Here is a 19,212-nt window from a genome sequence, read left to right on the forward strand (position 1 = left end):
GCATGTGAGTTATGTCCGTATACATTACAGATGATGAAAATAGCATTGTCAAGTTTAACAATTACTATGACCCATCTGCCCTCTTGTGAAGATGTGGATTCTAGAATGTCACCTTTAAACTTGTGAATAAATGTCAAAACACCAGCAGAATGATTTGATCCATGACTAGTATGTAAACGCGGATTATACCTGGTGACGACAATTTTGCTACAGATACATTTTTGCTGTGTTGGTGTCGCATAATGAATACGTAGGAGGAAATATCTGTTTTGCATTCTTTCTAACGTCTTTGCACTCCTAAATGACAAAATTGGTAGCTAACTACGTGTTTATTTGAAGTGAAAATGAGAGCAACATACAAAACCTTTTTCGTATTTTATGTCTTGATATCGAATGTTTTTGTGAACGCGTTCGAACCAATCTCAACCACATTTGTCGGTTTGGGATTTACAGCAGTGGGGCGGAAAATGTACAATTATGTATATGGTGAAAGTTGCGATTCAAAATGGATTACTTTTAATTCAACAGGTATGTGCACAACTAAATATTAAATGGTTGATGTGTTAACGTGGTTTACTTAGGCTGTTTGATCGTGTAGACACAGTCAGTCCTTTTGCGTTTTAATCTTGCAATTGCTTATCGATCTCCACCAATATACCGTTGGTCTACTTTAGAAAACCAGGGTTGACTTTAGGATCGTTACATATTGTGTGGAGGAAGTTCGCGTGGTAGGCGGGCGGCTTGAGAAAACGATACCTTAAATCCATAAATGTTTCAGTCTTGTGCAGTTTATATCTGTGGGCTGCATATAAGTTATAAGTGAAGTGAGTTAGGAACAACTGAATCAGTGCCTCTTATAGTTTTTACATCAGGTGCAACTTTGGTTTTAGAAGTGTGGGGGGGGGGGGACATAACCATAGAGGGGGTCCTCCCTCTGAATGGTTTTGGGCATCTATAGCTCATTTACTGCATTTCTACTAGGACCGGTCCCGATAAACCAAGAGTAGTATTTTCTTTTGAGCAATCTATTAATCCATTTTTTAAACGTTTATTTTTCCATATATAGACACACCCTATGTGTTTTAATAAAATCATCTGTAAGTACTGAACTAGTCAGCTGCTTTTAGCACTGTTTGATTAAACAAAAGAAGACACACAAATGACTCAAATGGAGCCGGAGACCAAGATAGCTTAACCAGAAGAAAAAAAAACTGTTCCTGACCCGCCTTCTCCTGCTGACTTTCACAGATTCAGCTGTTATGCTCCTGAAGTTGCCGGTAATAGACTACACCAGCGGTCGGCAACCTTCTCCATTTGGAGTGCCAATTTATCTTACCATTTCTACCAATTATGATTTTCATTTGCAATTTTGTGGAACAGGTTCATGTAATTTATGATCGTCTTTGTATCTCAAAATCATTGTCTGTTGTCAATTTACATTCTATCTAAATGAAAATGATACAAATCTAAAAGTTACTTTTATTGCCATTTGCCAACTATGTAATAATAACCTACATAAAGCCAACACAAACAAACATTACAGCCGGCAGGTAGAAAATAAAAATAAATATCCTATAAATTACATTGGCTACGCATGGCTTGTCTGCAACGATTTTGAAACGTTGTGTCAACTGTGTCGCCCCAAAACTCGTGCTAGTGTAGCCGATGTGAAATGGCTAGCTGGTTAGCGCTAGTGGCGTTTCAATCGGTGACGTCACGTGCTCTGAGACCTTGTAGTAGTGGTTCCCCTTGCTCTGCAAGGGCCGTGGCTTTTGTGGAGCGATGGGTAACGATGCTTCGAGGGTGACTGTTGACGTGTGCAGAGCGTCCCTGGTCTATACTGTTACACTCGCAAACTTGAGACATTGTATAAAATAGTCTAGGCCCTCAGTTTCCAGTGCCAGTGATCTCGAGACAGACATAGCTGTAGGCTTTCTGTGCAAGGGATAAGAAGTAATCAGGTATTTTATGACATTCCACTGGATCAGAACATTACATTTTTCGCTTTGGTTATCAAAAGGGAGAGCTGAAAATATTGTTCAAATACTTTGAGAACCTATTGTCATTCACAATTGATTGTAAAAACAGACTTTGTTTACTTGCTGTTTTGAGGTGAAGAAAAATTACTTTGAGAAGCTCCAACTCATTAGTGGGGCTGAATTAAGACATCAGAAATACTATCAGACATCCCCAAATGGGCACATTATTAGCCCTAGATTTGGATGCAGGCCAGGTAGACTAGTCCTACTTCTATATGTGTAATTAGGTGCTTGTCCTTACTCAACATTGACAGGAGCGTTTCAAACAAAAGACAATTAATAAATTGACAACTCGTAAGTGTAATGAAATAAAACAAACTTCTCACAAGTGTAACATAGGTTGTGAGTTCTGCAAAACACATGTCCACTCCGACAATGAGAACTAATGGTAAATTACTAATACAAATATATTGAATGCATTAACAGAAATGACCATAAACAAACAAACATTGCAGATTAGAGTTGATGGGAATTAACGTTAAATGCTGGCTACTACTGGTAATGTAAACTCAGCAAGAAAAGAAATGTCCCTTTTTCAGGACCCTGTATTTCAAAGATAATTCGTAAAAATTCAAATAACTTCACAGATCTTCATTGTAAAGGGTTTAAACATTGTTTCCCATGCTTGGTCAATGAACCATAAACAATTAATGAACATGCACCAGTGGAACGGTTGTTAAGACCCTAACAGCTTACAGACGGTAGGCAATTAAGGTCAAAGTTATGAAAACTTAGGACACTAAAGAGGCCTTTCTACTGACTCTGAAAAACACCAAAAGAAAGATGCCAGGGTCCCTGTTCATCTGCGTGAACGTGCCTTAGGCATGCTGCAAGGAGGCATGAGGACTGCAGATGTGGCAAGGGCAATAAATTGCAATTTACGTACTGTGAGACGCCTAAGACAGCGCTACAGGAAGACAGGTTTTGACAGCTGATCGTCCTCGCAGTGGCAGACCACTTGTAACAACACCTGCACCAGATCAGTACATCCGAACATCACACCTGCGGGACAGGTACAGGATGGCAACAACTGCCCGAGTTGCACCAGGAACGCACAATCCCTCCATCAGTGCTCAGACTGTCCGCGATAGGCTGAGAGAGGCTGGACTGAGGGCTTGTAGGCCTGTTGTAAGGCAGGTCCTCACCAGACATCACCGGCAACAATGTCGCCTATGGGCACAAGAAACATACCATCGCTGGACCAGACAGGACTGGCAAAAAGTGCTCTTTGACGAGTCGTGTTTTTTTCTCAACAGGGGTGATGGTCGGATTTGCGTTTATTGTCCAAGGAATGAGTGTTACACTGAGGCCTGTACTCTGGAGTGGGATCATTTTGGAGGTGGAGGGTGTGTCATAGCATCATTGGACCGAGCTTGTTGTCATTGCAGGCAATCTCAACGTTGTGCGTTACAGGGAAGACATCGTCCTCCCACATGTGGTACCCTTCCTGCAGGCTCATCCTGACATGACCCTCCAGCATGACATTGCCACCCCAGCATGACAACACTTCTCGTTCTGCGCGTGACTTCCTGCAAGACAGGAATGTCCGTGTTCTGACACGGCCAGTGAAGAGCCCGGATCTTAATCCTATTGAGCACGCCTGGGAACTCTTGGATCGGAGGGTGAGGGCTAGGGCCATTCCCCCCAGAAATGTCCGGGAACTTGCAGGTGCCTTTGTGGAAGAGTGGGGTAACATCTCACAGCAAGAACTGGCAAATCTGTTGCAGTCCATGAGGAGGAGATGTTCAGGGAAACATTATTCAATTTATGTTGGTCACATGTCTGTGGAACTTGTTCAGTTTGTCTGTTGTTGAATCTTGTTATGTTCATGCAAATATTTACACGTGTTAAATTTGCTGAAAATAAACACAGTTGACAGTGAGAGGACGTTTCTTTTTTTGCTGAGTTTATGTAAGGGGGAATTTATACACAGCAAATATTGCACACAATGAAGTTATGAAAAAATGAATGCCCACAAAATGGAGGAAGAGTGCATTCTGGAGAGAGACTTGTGCATCTGTGCCACAATCCCCATATTCTTGAACCATGGTATCCTCGCATCCTTGTCAATGGATTAGTCCACTGAGACATTCGCAAATCACACAGGTGTCTCTTGGGCCATGAAAAAAAAATTGTGGGGCAAAAAATTATTTAGTCAGCCACCAATTGTGCATGTTCTCCCACTAAAAAAGATGAGAGAGGCCTGTAATTTTCATCATATGTACACTTCAACTATGACAGATAAAATGAGAAAAAAAAGAAAATCACATTGTAGGATTTTTTATGAATTTATTTGCAAATTATGGTGGAAAATAAGTATTTGGTCACCTACAAACAAGCAAGATTTCTGGCTCGCACAGACCTGTAACTTCTTCTTTAAGAGGCTCCTCTGTCCTCCACTCGTTACCTGTATTAATGGCACCTGTTTGAACTTGTTATCAGTATAAAATACACCTGTCCACAACCTCAAACAGTCACACTCCAAACTCCACTATGGCCAAGACCAAAGAGCTGTCAAAGGACACCAGAAACAAAATTGTAGACCTGCACCAGGCTGGGAAGACTGAATCTGCAATAGGTAAGCAGCTTGGTTTGAAGAAATCAACTGTGGGAGCAATTATTAGGAAATGGAAGACATACTTGACCACTGATAATCTCCCTCCATCTGGGGCTCCACTCAAAATGATCATAAGAACGGTGAGCAAAAATCCCAGAACCACATGGGGGGACCTAGTGAATGACCTGCAGAGAGCTGGGACCAAAGTAACAAAGCCTACCCTCAGTAACACACTACGCCGCCAGGGACTCAAATCCTGCAGTGCCAGACGTGTCCCCCTGCTTAAGCCAGTACATGTCCAGGCCCGTCTGAAGTTTGCTAGAGAGCATTTGGATGATCCAGAAGAAGATTAGGAGAATGTCATATGGTCAGATGAAACCAAAATATAACTTTTTGGTAAAAACTCAACTTGTCGTGTTTAGAGGACAAAGAATGTTGAGTTGCATCCAAAGAACACCATACCTACTGTGAAGCATGGAGGTGGAAACATCATGCTTTGGGGCTGTTTTTCTGCAAAGGGACCAGGAGGACTGATCCGTGTAAAGGAAAGAATGAATGGGGCCATGTATCGTGAGATTTTGAGTGAAAACCTCCTCCATCAGCAAGGGCATTGAAGATGAAACGTGGCTGGGTCTTTCAGCATGACAATGATCCCACACCGCCCGGGCAACGAAGGAGTGGCTTCGTAACAAGCATTTCAAGGTCCTGGAGTGGCCTTGCCAGTCTCCAGATCTCAACCCCCATAGAAAATCTTTGGAGGGAGTTGAAAGTCCGTGTTGCCCAGCAACAGCCCCAAAACATCACTGCTCTAGAAGAGATCTGCATGGAGGAATGGGCCAAAATACCAGCAACAGTGTGTGAAAACCTTGTGAAGACTTACAGAAAACGTTTGACCTCTGTCATTGCCAACAAAGGGTATATAACAAAGTATTGAGAAACTTTTGTTATTGACCAAATACTTATTTTCCACCATAATTTGCAAATAAATTCATTAAAAATCCTACAATGTGATTTTCTGGATTTTTTTTCTCTCATTTTGTCTGTCATATTTGAAGTGTACCTATGATGAAAATTACAGGCCTCTCATATTTTTAAGTGGGAGAACTTGCACAACTGGTGGCTGACTAAATACTTTTTTGCCCCACTGTATCTATTTGTGACTGCTCGACTAAAGTAAATTAAATTGAGCCATTTGTCATACAGTAGGCTATTCCATATAAGACACCTAGACATTATGAATGTTGCACAGTAGACCCTTAATCTTGTAATAAATCAAATCTAGTGATACATCTTGGCATTTTTGCCATCCATTGTCACATTGTGGTAGGATAACCAACCTTCCAATTAATGGTGATGCGTTTCTTAGCCACTATAAATGCTAGGTTACAGTCTTCGGATAAGTCTCCAGTATCAACATTTCCAAGCAAACAAAACCAGGGAGAAGGGAGAATCTGTAGACATACAGAGATAAAATAATACACTCTTTGCCCGAATTCAGCCAGCCTTCACAAGATCATAACATATGCAAATATGTCCCTTTTGTGATTTACACATCCAGCAGAGATGGATAATATTCAGTTTCATTGGCATATTGGATGTTCTGTGGATGGTTTTAAACTGCAGTAATTTACAGTGGGGAGAACAAGTATTTGATACATTGCCGATTTTGCAGGTTTTCCTACTTACAAAGCATGTAGAGGTCTGTCATTTTTATCATAGGTACACTTCAACTGTGAGAGACAGAATCTAAAACAAAAATCCAGAAAATCACATTGTATGATTTTTAAGTAATTAATTTGCATTTTATTGCATGACATAAGTATTTGATCACCTACCAACCAGTAAGAATTCCAGCTCTCACAGACCTGTTAGTTTTTCTTTAAGAAGCCATCCTGTTCTCCACTCATTATCTGTATTAACTGCACCTGTTTGAACTTGTTACCTGTATAAAAGACACCTGTCCACACACTCAATCAAACAGACTCCAACCTCTCCACAATGGCCAAGACCAGAGAGCTGTGTAAGGACATCAGTGATAAAATTGTAGACCTGCACAAGGCTGGGATGCGCTACAGGACAATAGGCAAGCAGCTTTGTGAGAAGGCAACAAATGTTGGCGCAATTATTAGAAAATTGAAGAAGTTCAAGATGACAGTCAATCACACTCGGTCTGGGGCTCCATGCAAGATCTCACCCTGTGGGGCATCAATGATCATGAGGAAGGTGAGGGATAAGCCCAGAACAACACAGCAGGACCTGGTCAATGACCTGAAGAGAGCTGGGACCACAGTCTCAAAGAAAACCATTAGTAACACACTACGCCGTCATGGATTAAAATCCTGCAGTGCACGCAAGGCCCCCTGCTCAAGCCAGCGCATGTCCAGGCCCGTCTGAAGTTTTCCAATGACCTCCTCTGGATCATCCAGATGGAATGGGAGAAGGTCATGTGGTCTGATGAGGCAAAAATAGAGCTTTTTGGTCTAAACTCCACTCGCTGTGTTTGAAGGAAGAAGGATGAGTACAACCCCAAGCACACCATCCCAACCGTGAAGCATGGAGGTGGAAACATCATTCTTTGGGGATGCTTTTCTGCAAAGGGGACAGGACGACTGCACCGTAAAGAGGGGAGGATGGATGGGGCCATGTATCGCGAGATCTTGGCCAACAACATCCGTCCCTCAGTAAGAGCATTGAAGATGGGTCGTGGCTGTGTCTTCGAGCATGACAATGACCCGAAACACACAGCCAGGGCAACTAAGGAGTGGCTCCATAAGAAGCATCTCAAGGTCCTGGAGTGGCCTAGCCAGTCTCCAGACCTGAACTCAATAGAAAATCTTTGGGGTGAGCTGAAAGTCCGTATTGCCCAGCGGCAGCCCCGAAACCTGAAGGATCTGGAGAAGGTCTGTCAAAAATCCCTGCTGCAGTGTGTGCAAACCTGGTCAAGAACTACAAGAAACAATCTCTGTAATTGCAAACAAAGGTTTCTGTACCAAATATTAAGTTCTGCTTTTCTGATGTCTCAAATACTTATGTCATGCAATAAAATGCAAATTCATTACTTAAAAATCAGACAATGTGATTTTCTGGATTTTTGTTTTAGATTCCGTCTGTCACAGTTGAAGTGTACCACTCCTTAGATAAAAAATTACAGACCTCTACATGCTTTGTAAGTAGGAAAACCTGCAAAATCTGCAGTGTATCAAATACTTGTTCTCCCCACTGTATGTCTGAGATTATATGAACATGACTGTACATTCAAAGATATCTGTATCCATTCATCATCAATATTGTGTTGAGTACTGACCGTTCACCATGACAGTGTAGTCTGTATAGCTGTTCCTACCGTGTCTGTTTGAAAAGTAGGGAATTAGCTAGGGAAACTGACAGATCAATAACATTACATTGCTAAACTGACTAATATAAACTATAGAATATCAGTCTAAAATCATTTTGTCTGCTGGTTCCATCGTTTTATTCAGGTCTAGTTTGATTGAGACAAAAATAATATCTAAAGTTTGTGAGCTAGCCAGGTAAAGTTAGCCAACTTTTGGCTAGCTCTAATGGTACATCAACTGGCAAAAACTAGCCAAGTTAGTTGGAAACGCGACAAAAAGGCTACAAAACATTTCCATACACACAGCAGTCTGTAGCTAGAGCCTCGAGATGAGCTGGCTGTGGTAGCTAGCTAGCTGCACTACCGTTTAAAAGTTTGGGTTCACTTCGAAATGTCCTTGTTTTTGAAAGAAAAGCAATTTTTTTGTCCATTAAAATAACATCAAATTGATCAGAAATACAGTGTAGACATTGTTATTGTTGTAAATGACTATTGTAGCTGGAAATGGCTGATTTTTCATGGAATATCTACATAGGCGTACAGAGGCCCATTATCAGCAACCATCACTCCTGTGTTCCAATGGCACATTGTGTTAGCTAATCCAAGTTTATCATTTTAAAAGGCTAACACAACATGCCATTGGAACTCAGGAGTGATGGTTGCTGATAATGGGCCTCTGTACGCCTATGCCAAAAGTTCCCGGATGTCGTACTACATTGGCCAAAATATGAAGTATACACGCAGAGGACACTATTTCTGTACTTTAGGGCCCATAATGCAATTCTTCAGGAAATAGGCGTGGCTTCACATCGGTTTCAGATTTTTAGAAAATGGCGGAAAATATGCAGCTGAAGTTCAACGAGAGCAGATACAAATTCATTGCTTTAACTAATTATGACAAATGTTAAGAAAATGTTGAACAATGTAATAAAGTAATGAGTTTTCAAATAAGTTACCTTACATGTTATGTTGGCTGACAATTTGTCAGCTACGCTGTCCTTACGAACCACATAGCATATCATTACATCAGTATGTACCGATATGTTAGCTAGCTACCTAACATTAGTTGGCTACTTGTACATCAAACTTGCCAGTATTGTAACTACAGGCTATCTAACTAACTACCCAACTAACTACACTAACTACCCAACTACCCTAACTAACTACCCAACGACTTGATTGTCCCGTCATTCTAGCCTAACGGTATAGTCGTTGTGACTTCTCAATGGTCTTTCGGGTGCCTTCGTGACTTCGCTCTAGCTATCTACTCTGATTTCAGAGCACTCTCGTCTGAGGGTACCAGAGCACAGAATAATTGATTTATGGGCGCTCAACACCCGTTGAATAAGGCCAGTGTCAGTAAACGTTGGCAAAAAAAGAGTCAATAAATTGTTTCCAGCAGCACAGTTAGTCACCAATGGATAACATGAAAACTGCCTAACCAGCTCTGCTAGGGCGAGTAAAATGGTTTGAGTGGTCTCATTTGTGTCTGGAAGTAGCTAGCAAGCTAGCCAACATTAGCTTGGGTGCTTGACTGCCGTTGCAAGGCCAGAACGCTCAAATCAACCCTACTCTTCAGCGTGAACGTCCAGTGTGCGCTCTGAGAGAGAGAACCGGTCAGAATTTACAAATGGACAAGCTGACAACCCTCTGAAATCATGGGCACACTGGAACTCCAAATTGAATTGAAGAATACACCTGAAGTCATAAAATGTCTAACTAGTCATTTATGCCAACTAGCTAGCAAGAGGTTGCATAGCAACCACAACTTCCGATAGACAAGCAAAGAGCTAGTACACTCAAATGAAAGTGTACTGTTCGTTTGCAGTATACTCAAATGAACTAATAGTATGTAGTGTATATACTCATTGTAGTATACAGTATGTTAGTATGGGTATTTGGTTACTAACACAATGCAATGATAGGTTCCTAGTGGACTAAACTGAAATGACTGCTTGTTACACAATATGGCGGATTCAAAGGAGAGGGAAAGGGAGATACAAAGGAATTCAACTATCAGGACGTTTGTAAACTATGCTCATGGGAATATGAATACTTAGCACATGAATCATTTGACAAGAATTGCAATGTATATATTTATGCCTATGTCTTTCTCTGTCATCCCCCTGTAGAACTCGGATGTTCAGTGGGAGGTTTTCAAGTGATGTAAGACTCTGGTCGTGTAAGTCTGGTTGTCCACCAGAGTACGCAATGTCATTTGTAGTTGTAGTAGGCTTTTGTTCTGGATGTGTTTGTTAGAATGTATACTACAGATGTGTACCACGAGGTGTTCTCGTCTACGATTGAGTTTCCTACACTATTTTACATATACAGTTGAAGTCGGAAGTTTACATACATCTTAGCCAAATACATTTAAACTTCACAAATTTCACAATTCCTGACATTTAATCCCAGTAAAAATTCCCTGTTTTAGGTCAGTTAGGATCACCACTTTATTTTAAGAATGTGAAATGTCAGAATAATAGTAGAGTGATTTATTTCAGCTTTTATTTCTTTCATCACAGTCCCAGTGGGTCAGAAGTGTACATACACTCAATTAGTATTTGTTTGCATTGCCTTTAAATTGTTGAACTTGGGTCAAACGTTTCAGGTAGCCTTCTACAAGCTTCCCACAATAAGCTGGGTGAATTTTGGTCCATTCCTCCTGACAGAGCTGGTGTAACGGAGTCTGGTTTGTAGGCCTCCTTGCTCACACACGCTTTTTCAGTTCTGCCCACAAATTTTCTATAGGATTGAGGTCAGGGCTTTGTGCCACAACTTTGGAAGTATGCTTGGGGTCATTGTCCATTTGGAAGACCCATTTGCAACCAAGCTTTAACTTAATGACTGATGTCTTGAGATGTTGCTTCAATATATCCACATAAATTTCCTCCCTCATGATGCCATCTATTTTGTGAAGTGCACCAGTCCCTCCTGCAGCAATGCACCCCCACAACATGATGCTCCCACCTCTGTGCTTCACGGTTGGGATGGTGGTCTTCAGCTTGCAAGTATCCCCCTTTTTCCTCCAAACAACGATGGCCATTATGGCCAAACAGTTCTATTTTGGTTTCATCAGACCAGAGGACATTTCTCCAAAAAGTACGATCTTTGTCCCCATGTGCAGTTGCAAACTGTAGTCTGGGTTTTTTATGGCGGTTTTGGAGCATTTGCGTCTTCCTTGCTGAGCGGCCTTTCATGTTATGTTGATATAGGACACGTTTTTACTGTGGATATAGATACTTTGGTACCTGTTTCCTCCTGCATCTTCACAACGTCCTTTACTGTTGTTCTGTAATTGATTTGCACTTTTCGCACCAAAGTACGTTTATCTCTAGGAGACAGAACGCGTCTCCTTCCTGAGCAGTATGACTGCTGCGTGGTCCCATGGTGTTTATACTTGCGTACTATTGTTTTGTATAGATGAACATGGTACATTCAGGCATTTGGAAATTGCTCCCAAGGATGAACCAGACTTGTGGAGTAGGCCTACAATTTTTTTTCTGAGCTCTTGGCTCATTTCTTTTGATTTTCCCATGATATCAAGCAAAGAGGCACCGAGTTTGAAGGTAGGCCTTGAAATACATCCACAGGTACACCTCCAAATGACTGCAATGATGTCAATTAGCCTATCAGAAGCTTCTAAAGCCATGACATAATTTTCTGGAATTTTCCAAGCTGTTTAAAGGCACAGTCAACTTAGTGTATGTAAACCTCTGACCCCCTGGAATTGTGATACAGTGAAATAATCTGTCTGTAAACAATTGTTGGAAAAATTACTTGTCATGCACAAAGTAGATGTTTGTTAAGTGGTTGAAAAAACTGTTTTAATGACTCCAACCTAAATGTATGTAAACTTCCGACTTCAACTGTACAGCTACAGACTGTGAATTTGTAGTCTTGTCTTCACCTTCGTATACTGGTCTTCTAGTTTTAACCATTACGTGACGTCCGGTTTACACCGCCCGCCTGCTTAGTCTTATGTAACTTTCTTTAGGACTACTTAATTTCTTTGATTATTTTTTGTTGTTTTTTTGTTGAATTTTACCCCTTTTTCTCCCCAATTTCATGGTACCCAATTGTGTAGTAGCTACTATCTTGTCTCATCGCTACAACTCCCGTACGGGATCGGGAGAGACGAAGGTTGAAAGTCATGCGACCTCCGATACACAACCCAACCAAGCCGCACTGCTTCTTTAACACAGCGCGCATCCAACCCGGAAGCCAGCCGCACCAATGTGTCGGAGGAAACACTGTGCACCTGGCAACCTTGGTTAGCGCGCACTGCGCCCGGCCTGCCACAGGAGTCGCTGGTGCGCGATGAGACAAGGATATCCCTACCGGCCAAGCCCTCCCTAACCCGCACGACGCTAGGCCAATTGTGCATCGCCCCACGGACCTCCCGGTCGCGGCCGGTTACGCCAGAGCCTGGGCACGAACCCAGAGTCTCTGGTGGCACAGGTGGCGCTGCAGTACAGCGCCCTTAACCACTGCGCCACCCGGGAGGCCAGGGACTACTTCATAAGCACTCTGGCAAAAGGGGCGTTCCATCATTTTGGCATAATGTCTGTGCTAACGTGGGCGTGGTTACTGACTTGGCAAAGTTTATATGAAAAACGATTTTTGACTTCTCCAAGAGGGAGAGAGTTTATGACCGGTCATTAAAGTCATGCAACCGGCCCCACTCCCCCTCTTTTTCCACTCTGGTGGGAGAGAGGGGGGGGTCTGCCATCTTTGATCCTCACCCATGAGGCAAAGTCATGACAGTCGGGTGGTTGTGGATGATTTATTAGCAATTGCGGGCTGGCAGGTAAGAGTGAACAAACAGCTAACTCGTGCACCGCTAGCCTACATAGCTGTGCCCTATATGCGTAACTAATCACATTATTAAGATAACCACCTATAATTAGTATAGAAATAATGGTGGTGTATTCGTAACACGTCCCATTCATGGACACTAATAATCGACTTCTGCCCTGTCATCAGGTTTGGAAGTGGCTCTAGATCAGAAATTGTTTGGTCAACATGTTGCCTCCAGAGTCATCCAGAAAGCTGTAACGGGTTTCATGAACAATAAAAAACCCAAAAAGCCCCTGGTGCTCTCTCTACATGGCTGGACTGGCACAGGGAAGAACTTCATCAGCCAGTTGATAGCTGAAAACCTCTACAAGGAGGGCATGGCCAGCAGTTTCATCCATCAGTTTGTTTCTACAGCTCACTTCCCTCATCTGAGTCAGATTGAGGACTACAAGGTAAAACAACTATTTTGTTATATTGAAGTGTAATCCCCAGTAACCGTGGCAGGGAAATTCTCAATGGAGAATTAGGCTGTAAAAAAATAAAAATCCCTCTTATGCATGTTCTATATCAGTGGAATTCAAATCTTACCCTACAAGGTCTGGAGTACTGTTGGTTTTCTGATCTACCTGATAATTAATTGCACCCAACTGGTGTCCCAGGTCTAAATCAGTCCCTGGTTAGATGGGAAGAATGAAAAAGAAAAAAGCAGTGGAACTGGCTTGGATTTGAGAGTTCTATATGATAGGGAATGTACAGTATCAGTCAAAAGTTTGGACACACCTACTCATTCCACATAAAAAAAACTATTTTCTACATTTTAGAATAATAGTGAAGACCTCAAAACTATTAAATAACATATGGAATCATGAAGTAACCAAAAAGGTGTTAAACAAATCAAAATAAACCTCGTTAAAAAGAACGGCTCATAAGCAAAGAGAAATGACAGTCCGTCATTACTTTAAGACATGAAGGTCAGTCAATATGGAACATTTCCAGAACTTTTAAAGTTTATTGAAGTGCAGTTGCAAAATACACCAAGTGCGATGATGAAACTGTCTCTCATGAGGACCGCCACAGGAAAGGAAGACCCAGAGTTACTTCTTCTGCAGAGGATAAGTTCATTAGAGTTACCAGCTTCATAAATTGCAGCCCAAATAAATGCTTCACAGAGTTCAAGTAAAAGACACATCTCAACATTAACTGTTCAGAGGAGACTGCGTGAGTCAGGCCTTCATGATCAAATTGCTGCAAAGAAACCACTACCAAAGGACACCAATGAGAAGAAGAGACTTGCTTGGGCCAAGAAACACAAGCAATGTGAGATGTCTTTGTGAGACGCAGAGTAGGTGAATAGATGATATCTGTATGTGTAGTTCCCAACGTGAAGCATGGAGAAGGAGGTGTGATGGTCTGGGGGTGCTTTGCTGGTGACACTGTTGTGATTTATTTTGAATTCAAGGCACACAACCAGCATGGCTACCACAGCATTCTGCAGCGATATGCCATCCCATCTGGTTTGTGCTTAGTGGGACTACCATTTTGTTTTTCAACAGGACAATTAGCCAACACACCTCCAGGCTGTGTAAGTCCTATTTGACCAAGAAGGAGAGTGATGCGTGGAATGCCAAGAGGAGAGTGGAATGCTGCATCAGACGACCTGGCCTCCACAATCACCTGACCTCAAACCAATTGAGATGGTTTGGGATGAGTTGGACTGCAGAGTGAAGATAAAGCAATCAACAAGTGCTCAGCATATGTAGGAACTCCTTCAAGACTGTTGGAAACACATTCCAGGTGAAGCTGGTTGAGAGAATGCCAGTGTGCAAAGCTGTCAAGGCTACTTTTGAAGAATATCAAATATATTTTGATTTGTTTAACACTTTTTTGGTTACTACATGATTCCATATGTGTTATTTCATAGTTTTGATGTCTTCACTATTATTTTACAATGTAGAAAATAGTAAAACATTTAAAAACGTGGAATGAGTAGGTGTGTCCAAACCTTTGACTGGTAATATATATATGAATTTTTCTAAATATATTTTGCGGCTTTCCTGTAAGTTATCTTCACTGCTGTAGATAAGTCTGTGGTTTTACTGTTGTGACCATATCCCCAGTCTGAACTGCAACAGTGGGTAAAAGGCAATGTCACCAACTGCCCACGTTCCATGTTCATCTTTGACGAGATGGACAAGATGCACCCTGGCCTGATCGACTGTATAAAGCCCTACCTGGAATACTATGAAAATCTGGATGGGGTCACGTACCGCCAAGCCATCTTCATCTTCCTCAGGTAGGCCAGACAGACCAGCAGTGTGTGATAAGAATTCCTGTGTTGTTTTTGGATACTTATGTATTTTTTTACATTTTGGATATCCAGTCAAATATATTAGACATCCATCATCTTTCCCACAACTTAATTACTCGTTGTAGTGACCATGGTTTTACTTAGCTAAAAGTCAGCTGTCAATCAGATACGGCCCCCCAAAACTAAAGTTCAGTTACTTCAGATTTTTTATTTAGCAAATGGAATCACCACACATGAACCTAAAGCATTTAGAAACTACTCCATGTCCGGACCAGTGAGGAAGAAAAAGAACGTTGAACCCAGCTTAGAGTGGCAATACGCAACTTTTATGGGCGACCTGACCAAACTCACATAGAAATGTGAGTAATAGATCTATCATTCTACTTGAAGCAAGTATAAGAACGAGTAGATCAGTAATGTGTTCAATTTCTATGCTTCCCATTCTTAAGTTTTGTTTTCGTGTTGTGGAGGATGAATCAGAATTAGTTGGGTAACATAGATAAATAAGATGTTTTATTTATATAATATGCTTATGTGAGATACTTGTCATTAGAATGTCTCCCTTTGGACTATACTGTTGGCAGTTGCATTTTTCCCTTCTCAGCTAGGGCTCAGTCACCTGGGGCCCAGAGAGGGGAGAGGTCAGAATGGAACATTGTTTTCATATGTGAATGTTTCTGTTAAACCATGTGAAGGGATGGCGTGATTAAGGGGGAACCAATTATTTCTTGGCTCCACAATGTCTGTACGCAAGTCACTCCCCTCAGTGAGCTTGTCCAGGAGTGGGGAGAAGAGGGGGCTTACTTGAGATGGGAGAATATAGAGTTGACAATTGAGTTATGCCTTGGATGAGTAATGTTTTGGTACTATGAAGTACCAGGAACGAGATTAGAACCTCATTTTAGAGACCAAACTGAGTGATAATTTATAGCGAATGCAATCTGGCTAAGGGATACTCCTTTCTCAAGAAAAATGCCCTTTATGAAGAGTTCCTAAGATCTGTGGTTCGTCATGTAAGTTGAGAGGGGTGTATCTTTGCTATAAAAGATCTCAGTTACCATTATGTTGGGACTCAACAATTCATTATAGATAGTGAATTGTTGAAAGTCACAGGGCTATGGTAAAGCTCATATTATTAAAGATGAAGTTTAAGTATAACTCTGACTGGTGTGTGGTTTGTAACTCTCCTCATTTGGTAATATAGGAAATTGCCACGACAGTGTCGATTATTTTCATTTTTTTACACCAGCTTCAAGCAGCTGAAACAACAATATTATTAGAAAATATATTTGTAGAAAATGTAGAAAATATTATGTAGAAAATATATTTCACAGTGGTTTAGATGGTACAGTGATTCTTTACTAGCTTATTTAGTCACATAAACTGAAATTAGGCTAACTATTAGAGTTTTAGCAACCAGGAAATTTCTGCATAGTGCAACTTTAATATCTACTAGTTTGTTTTGCTCATCTCCATAGCAATGCTGGAGGGGAGAAAATCACGCAGGTGGCCCTGGACTTCTGGAAAGCAGGTCGAGACCGAGAGGAGATTAAATTGCATGACTTAGAACCAGCTCTCTCCCTGTCCGTGTTCAACAACAAGAACAGTAAGCCACCTCTTTGCTGTCCTTCTTTAAGGCTGAAGCCTAACTTATGCACTTTGGTAACTCTTTTTTTAAATATTTAACAAACCATGCACATGTTTGTCTAAGGTCAGGATTCTCTCCTTTGTGTTACTACGCCTGGGATTAGAAGACTGGGGATGTTATTGGAGTCTTTTTAGACCTTCAATACAAAGATTACTTGTGATATCTATATTCTGTCCATCTACCTTTCTTGCCCCTGCCCATTTTATGACTATCCTTACCCCCTAGGCACTTGTGTACATCTGAGAGGATTGGGTAAGCAATTGGTGGTAGCTTCTTCTTGCCCATCTCATGACTGTGTCCCTCCCTCCCTTTCTGTGTAGGTGGGTTGTGGCACTCTAGTCTGATAGACAAGAACCTAGTTGACTTCTTTGTCCCCTTCCTGCCTCTGGAGTACAGACATATACTGCTGTGTGGCATGGCAGAGATGTCCGCCAAGGGCCTGGAGCCCAACCAGGACGTGGTCGACCAGATGGCCAGAGACTTGGTCTATTCCCCAAAGAGCGAGAAGATCTTCTCCGTCAAGGGCTGCAAGACCATCAACGGAAGGCTAGATTACTTCACATAGTGCATGTTTGAGGCCAACTACGTTGCTGCCGGCGGCTGCAGACTGACTGATCTAATCATAATGAGTTGTAATTTAGGATGAAAGGTGGTTTGTAGGTCTGATCAGTCATTCTGCATTTGCTGACGGTAATGTAGACGATCTCCGAGGGAATAGCTACTGTATCTATCTACCTCCTACTCTACTGTGTGCACTTTCTTTTTTAAATGTAAAAAAAAAAAATGTTGCCCCTTTTTCTCCCCAATTTCGTGCTATTCAATTGTTTTTAGTAGCTACCAACTTGTCTCATCACTACAACTCCCGTACGGGCTCGGGAGAGACGAAGTTTGAAAGTCATGCGTCCTCCGATATACAACCCAACCAAACCGCACTGTTTCTTAACACAGCGCGCATCCAACCCGGAAGCCAGCCGCACCAATGTGTCGGAAGAAACACAGTGCACCTGGCAACCTTGGTTAGCGCTCACTGCGCCCGGCCCGCCACAGGAGTCGCTGGTGCGCGATGAGACACGGATATCCCTACCGGCCAAACCCTCCCTAACCTGGACGACGCAAGGCCAATTGTGCGTCGCCCCACGGACCTCCCGGTCACGGCCTGTTACAACAGAGCCTGGGCGCGAACCCAGAGTCTCTGATGGCACAGCTGACGCTGCAGTACAGCCACCTTAACCACTGCGCCACCTGGGAGGCCCTGTGTGCACTTTCTTAATGAGAACATCTCCGCCAGTCGGAGTGAGGAAGTCAGTGACTGATGATGACCCGCCCCTCAGGCCTCCCACTGTCAACACAACCATGTGGAGAAAATCAACGGCCTTGTTCTTGTAGTGTCCATCTCCCTGAAGATGGATTACCGAGAGAGAGGATGCCAGATTTAAGAAGAGATATAAAATTAAAACACTGAGGGGAAACGCTATTCTTTTTAACCAATCAAGGTGCTTGTTCCTGATTTCTATTTTTTTGTAAATGATTACCTCCAAATAATGATTTTCTTTTTCATGGAATTCTGCTGCACATGAACTGTGGCAAGTGAAAATGAGTTGTGTATTAGAAACAAATGTGGTTTAAAGTTACAATCTCTAGTACTGTAGAAAGGGCCCATGGAGTTGGTGGAAGAATCCTTTAATTCATGGCCACTTACTCAGCTTGGCCAGGAGCGCTTTAATTAGGGCCTTAATAATGTCCGACAGATCTCAACTCCATAAAAGGAGGAAATCTCCGATCTGACTGCTTTCTCTTCCTTAACTCCGTCTAATCCAGAAGTTCTGTGTGTCCATGAATCCATGTAAGTCCACCAAATCTGTTACCTTTCATCTGAACTTTTCATCTGAACTTTTCATCTGAACTTTTCATCTGAACTTTTCATCTGAACCTTTCATCTGAACCTTTCATCTGAACCTTTCATCTGAACTTTTCATCTGAACTTTTCATCTGAACCTTTCATCTGAACCTTTCATCTGAACCTTTCATCTGAACCTTTCATCTGAACCTTTCATCTGAACCTTTCATCTGAACTATCTGTTGCGATCGGGAGAGTGGGCCATAAGTTATTGTTTATAGTTATTACCGCGGAGCGCAGCTTGGAGAGCACGCTTCAAACCTATTTAATGTGAATGGTCAATGATCACAGCCCTACGGATCATCACAGGCCAATTATGCCATCGATATATGGTTAATATGTCGTGAAATTACATGTACATATGAAGACACTTGAAAGGGTGAAATATGAAACGTCATCGTTTGCTGAACTGATCGATTCTGATATCAAACTAATGGGGATTATAGATTGAATAACCGATCACTGTTTGTATTCTTCTCATGATTATGATTAATAGTTACGAGCATAAATGACTCAAGGATGATTCCTATTGACTTCTTAATGAACTGATTTGTTGAATTCCCTAATTTTGTTAATGAATGATTGTTATGATTTGATATTTCTGATTATGAATTTGATTGTATACATGT

At 41.8% G+C, this 19,212-nt stretch overlaps 1 protein-coding gene across 2 annotated transcripts; it reads left to right on the forward strand.

Annotated features, from left to right (window-relative positions):
- The first annotated feature begins 225 nt into the window (after positions 1-225).
- LOC112230901 (torsin-1B) lies at positions 226-17,492 on the forward strand. Of its 2 annotated transcripts, XM_042311054.1 has the most exons (6): positions 226-528; positions 10,063-10,112; positions 12,917-13,182; positions 14,848-15,023; positions 16,517-16,644; positions 17,007-17,492. In XM_042311054.1, the coding sequence occupies exons 2-6, from the start codon at positions 10,070-10,072 to the stop codon at positions 17,249-17,251; spliced, it is 858 nt and encodes a 285-aa protein (XP_042166988.1). In that variant the 5' UTR covers positions 226-528; positions 10,063-10,069; the 3' UTR covers positions 17,252-17,492. The 2 variants fall into 2 exon arrangements, with proteins under 2 accessions (XP_042166988.1, XP_042166987.1); XM_042311053.1 differs by lacking the exon at positions 10,063-10,112.
- The last annotated feature ends 1,720 nt before the right edge of the window (positions 17,493-19,212 follow it).

This window comes from Oncorhynchus tshawytscha, linkage group LG33 (assembly GCF_018296145.1).
Source record: "Oncorhynchus tshawytscha isolate Ot180627B linkage group LG33, Otsh_v2.0, whole genome shotgun sequence".
NCBI lineage: Eukaryota > Metazoa > Chordata > Actinopteri > Salmoniformes > Salmonidae > Oncorhynchus > Oncorhynchus tshawytscha.

Excerpts from the sequence above, each read along its gene's own strand:
- LOC112230901 (XM_042311053.1), top strand. The coding sequence starts at position 345 with ATGAGAGCAACATACAAAACCTTTTTCGTATTTTATGTCTTGATATCG. Across the intron at positions 529-12,916 it reads GATTACTTTTAATTCAACAG|GTTTGGAAGTGGCTCTAGAT; the intron begins GTATGTGCACAA and ends CCCTGTCATCAG. Across the intron at positions 16,645-17,006 it reads CGTGTTCAACAACAAGAACA|GTGGGTTGTGGCACTCTAGT; the intron begins GTAAGCCACCTC and ends CTTTCTGTGTAG.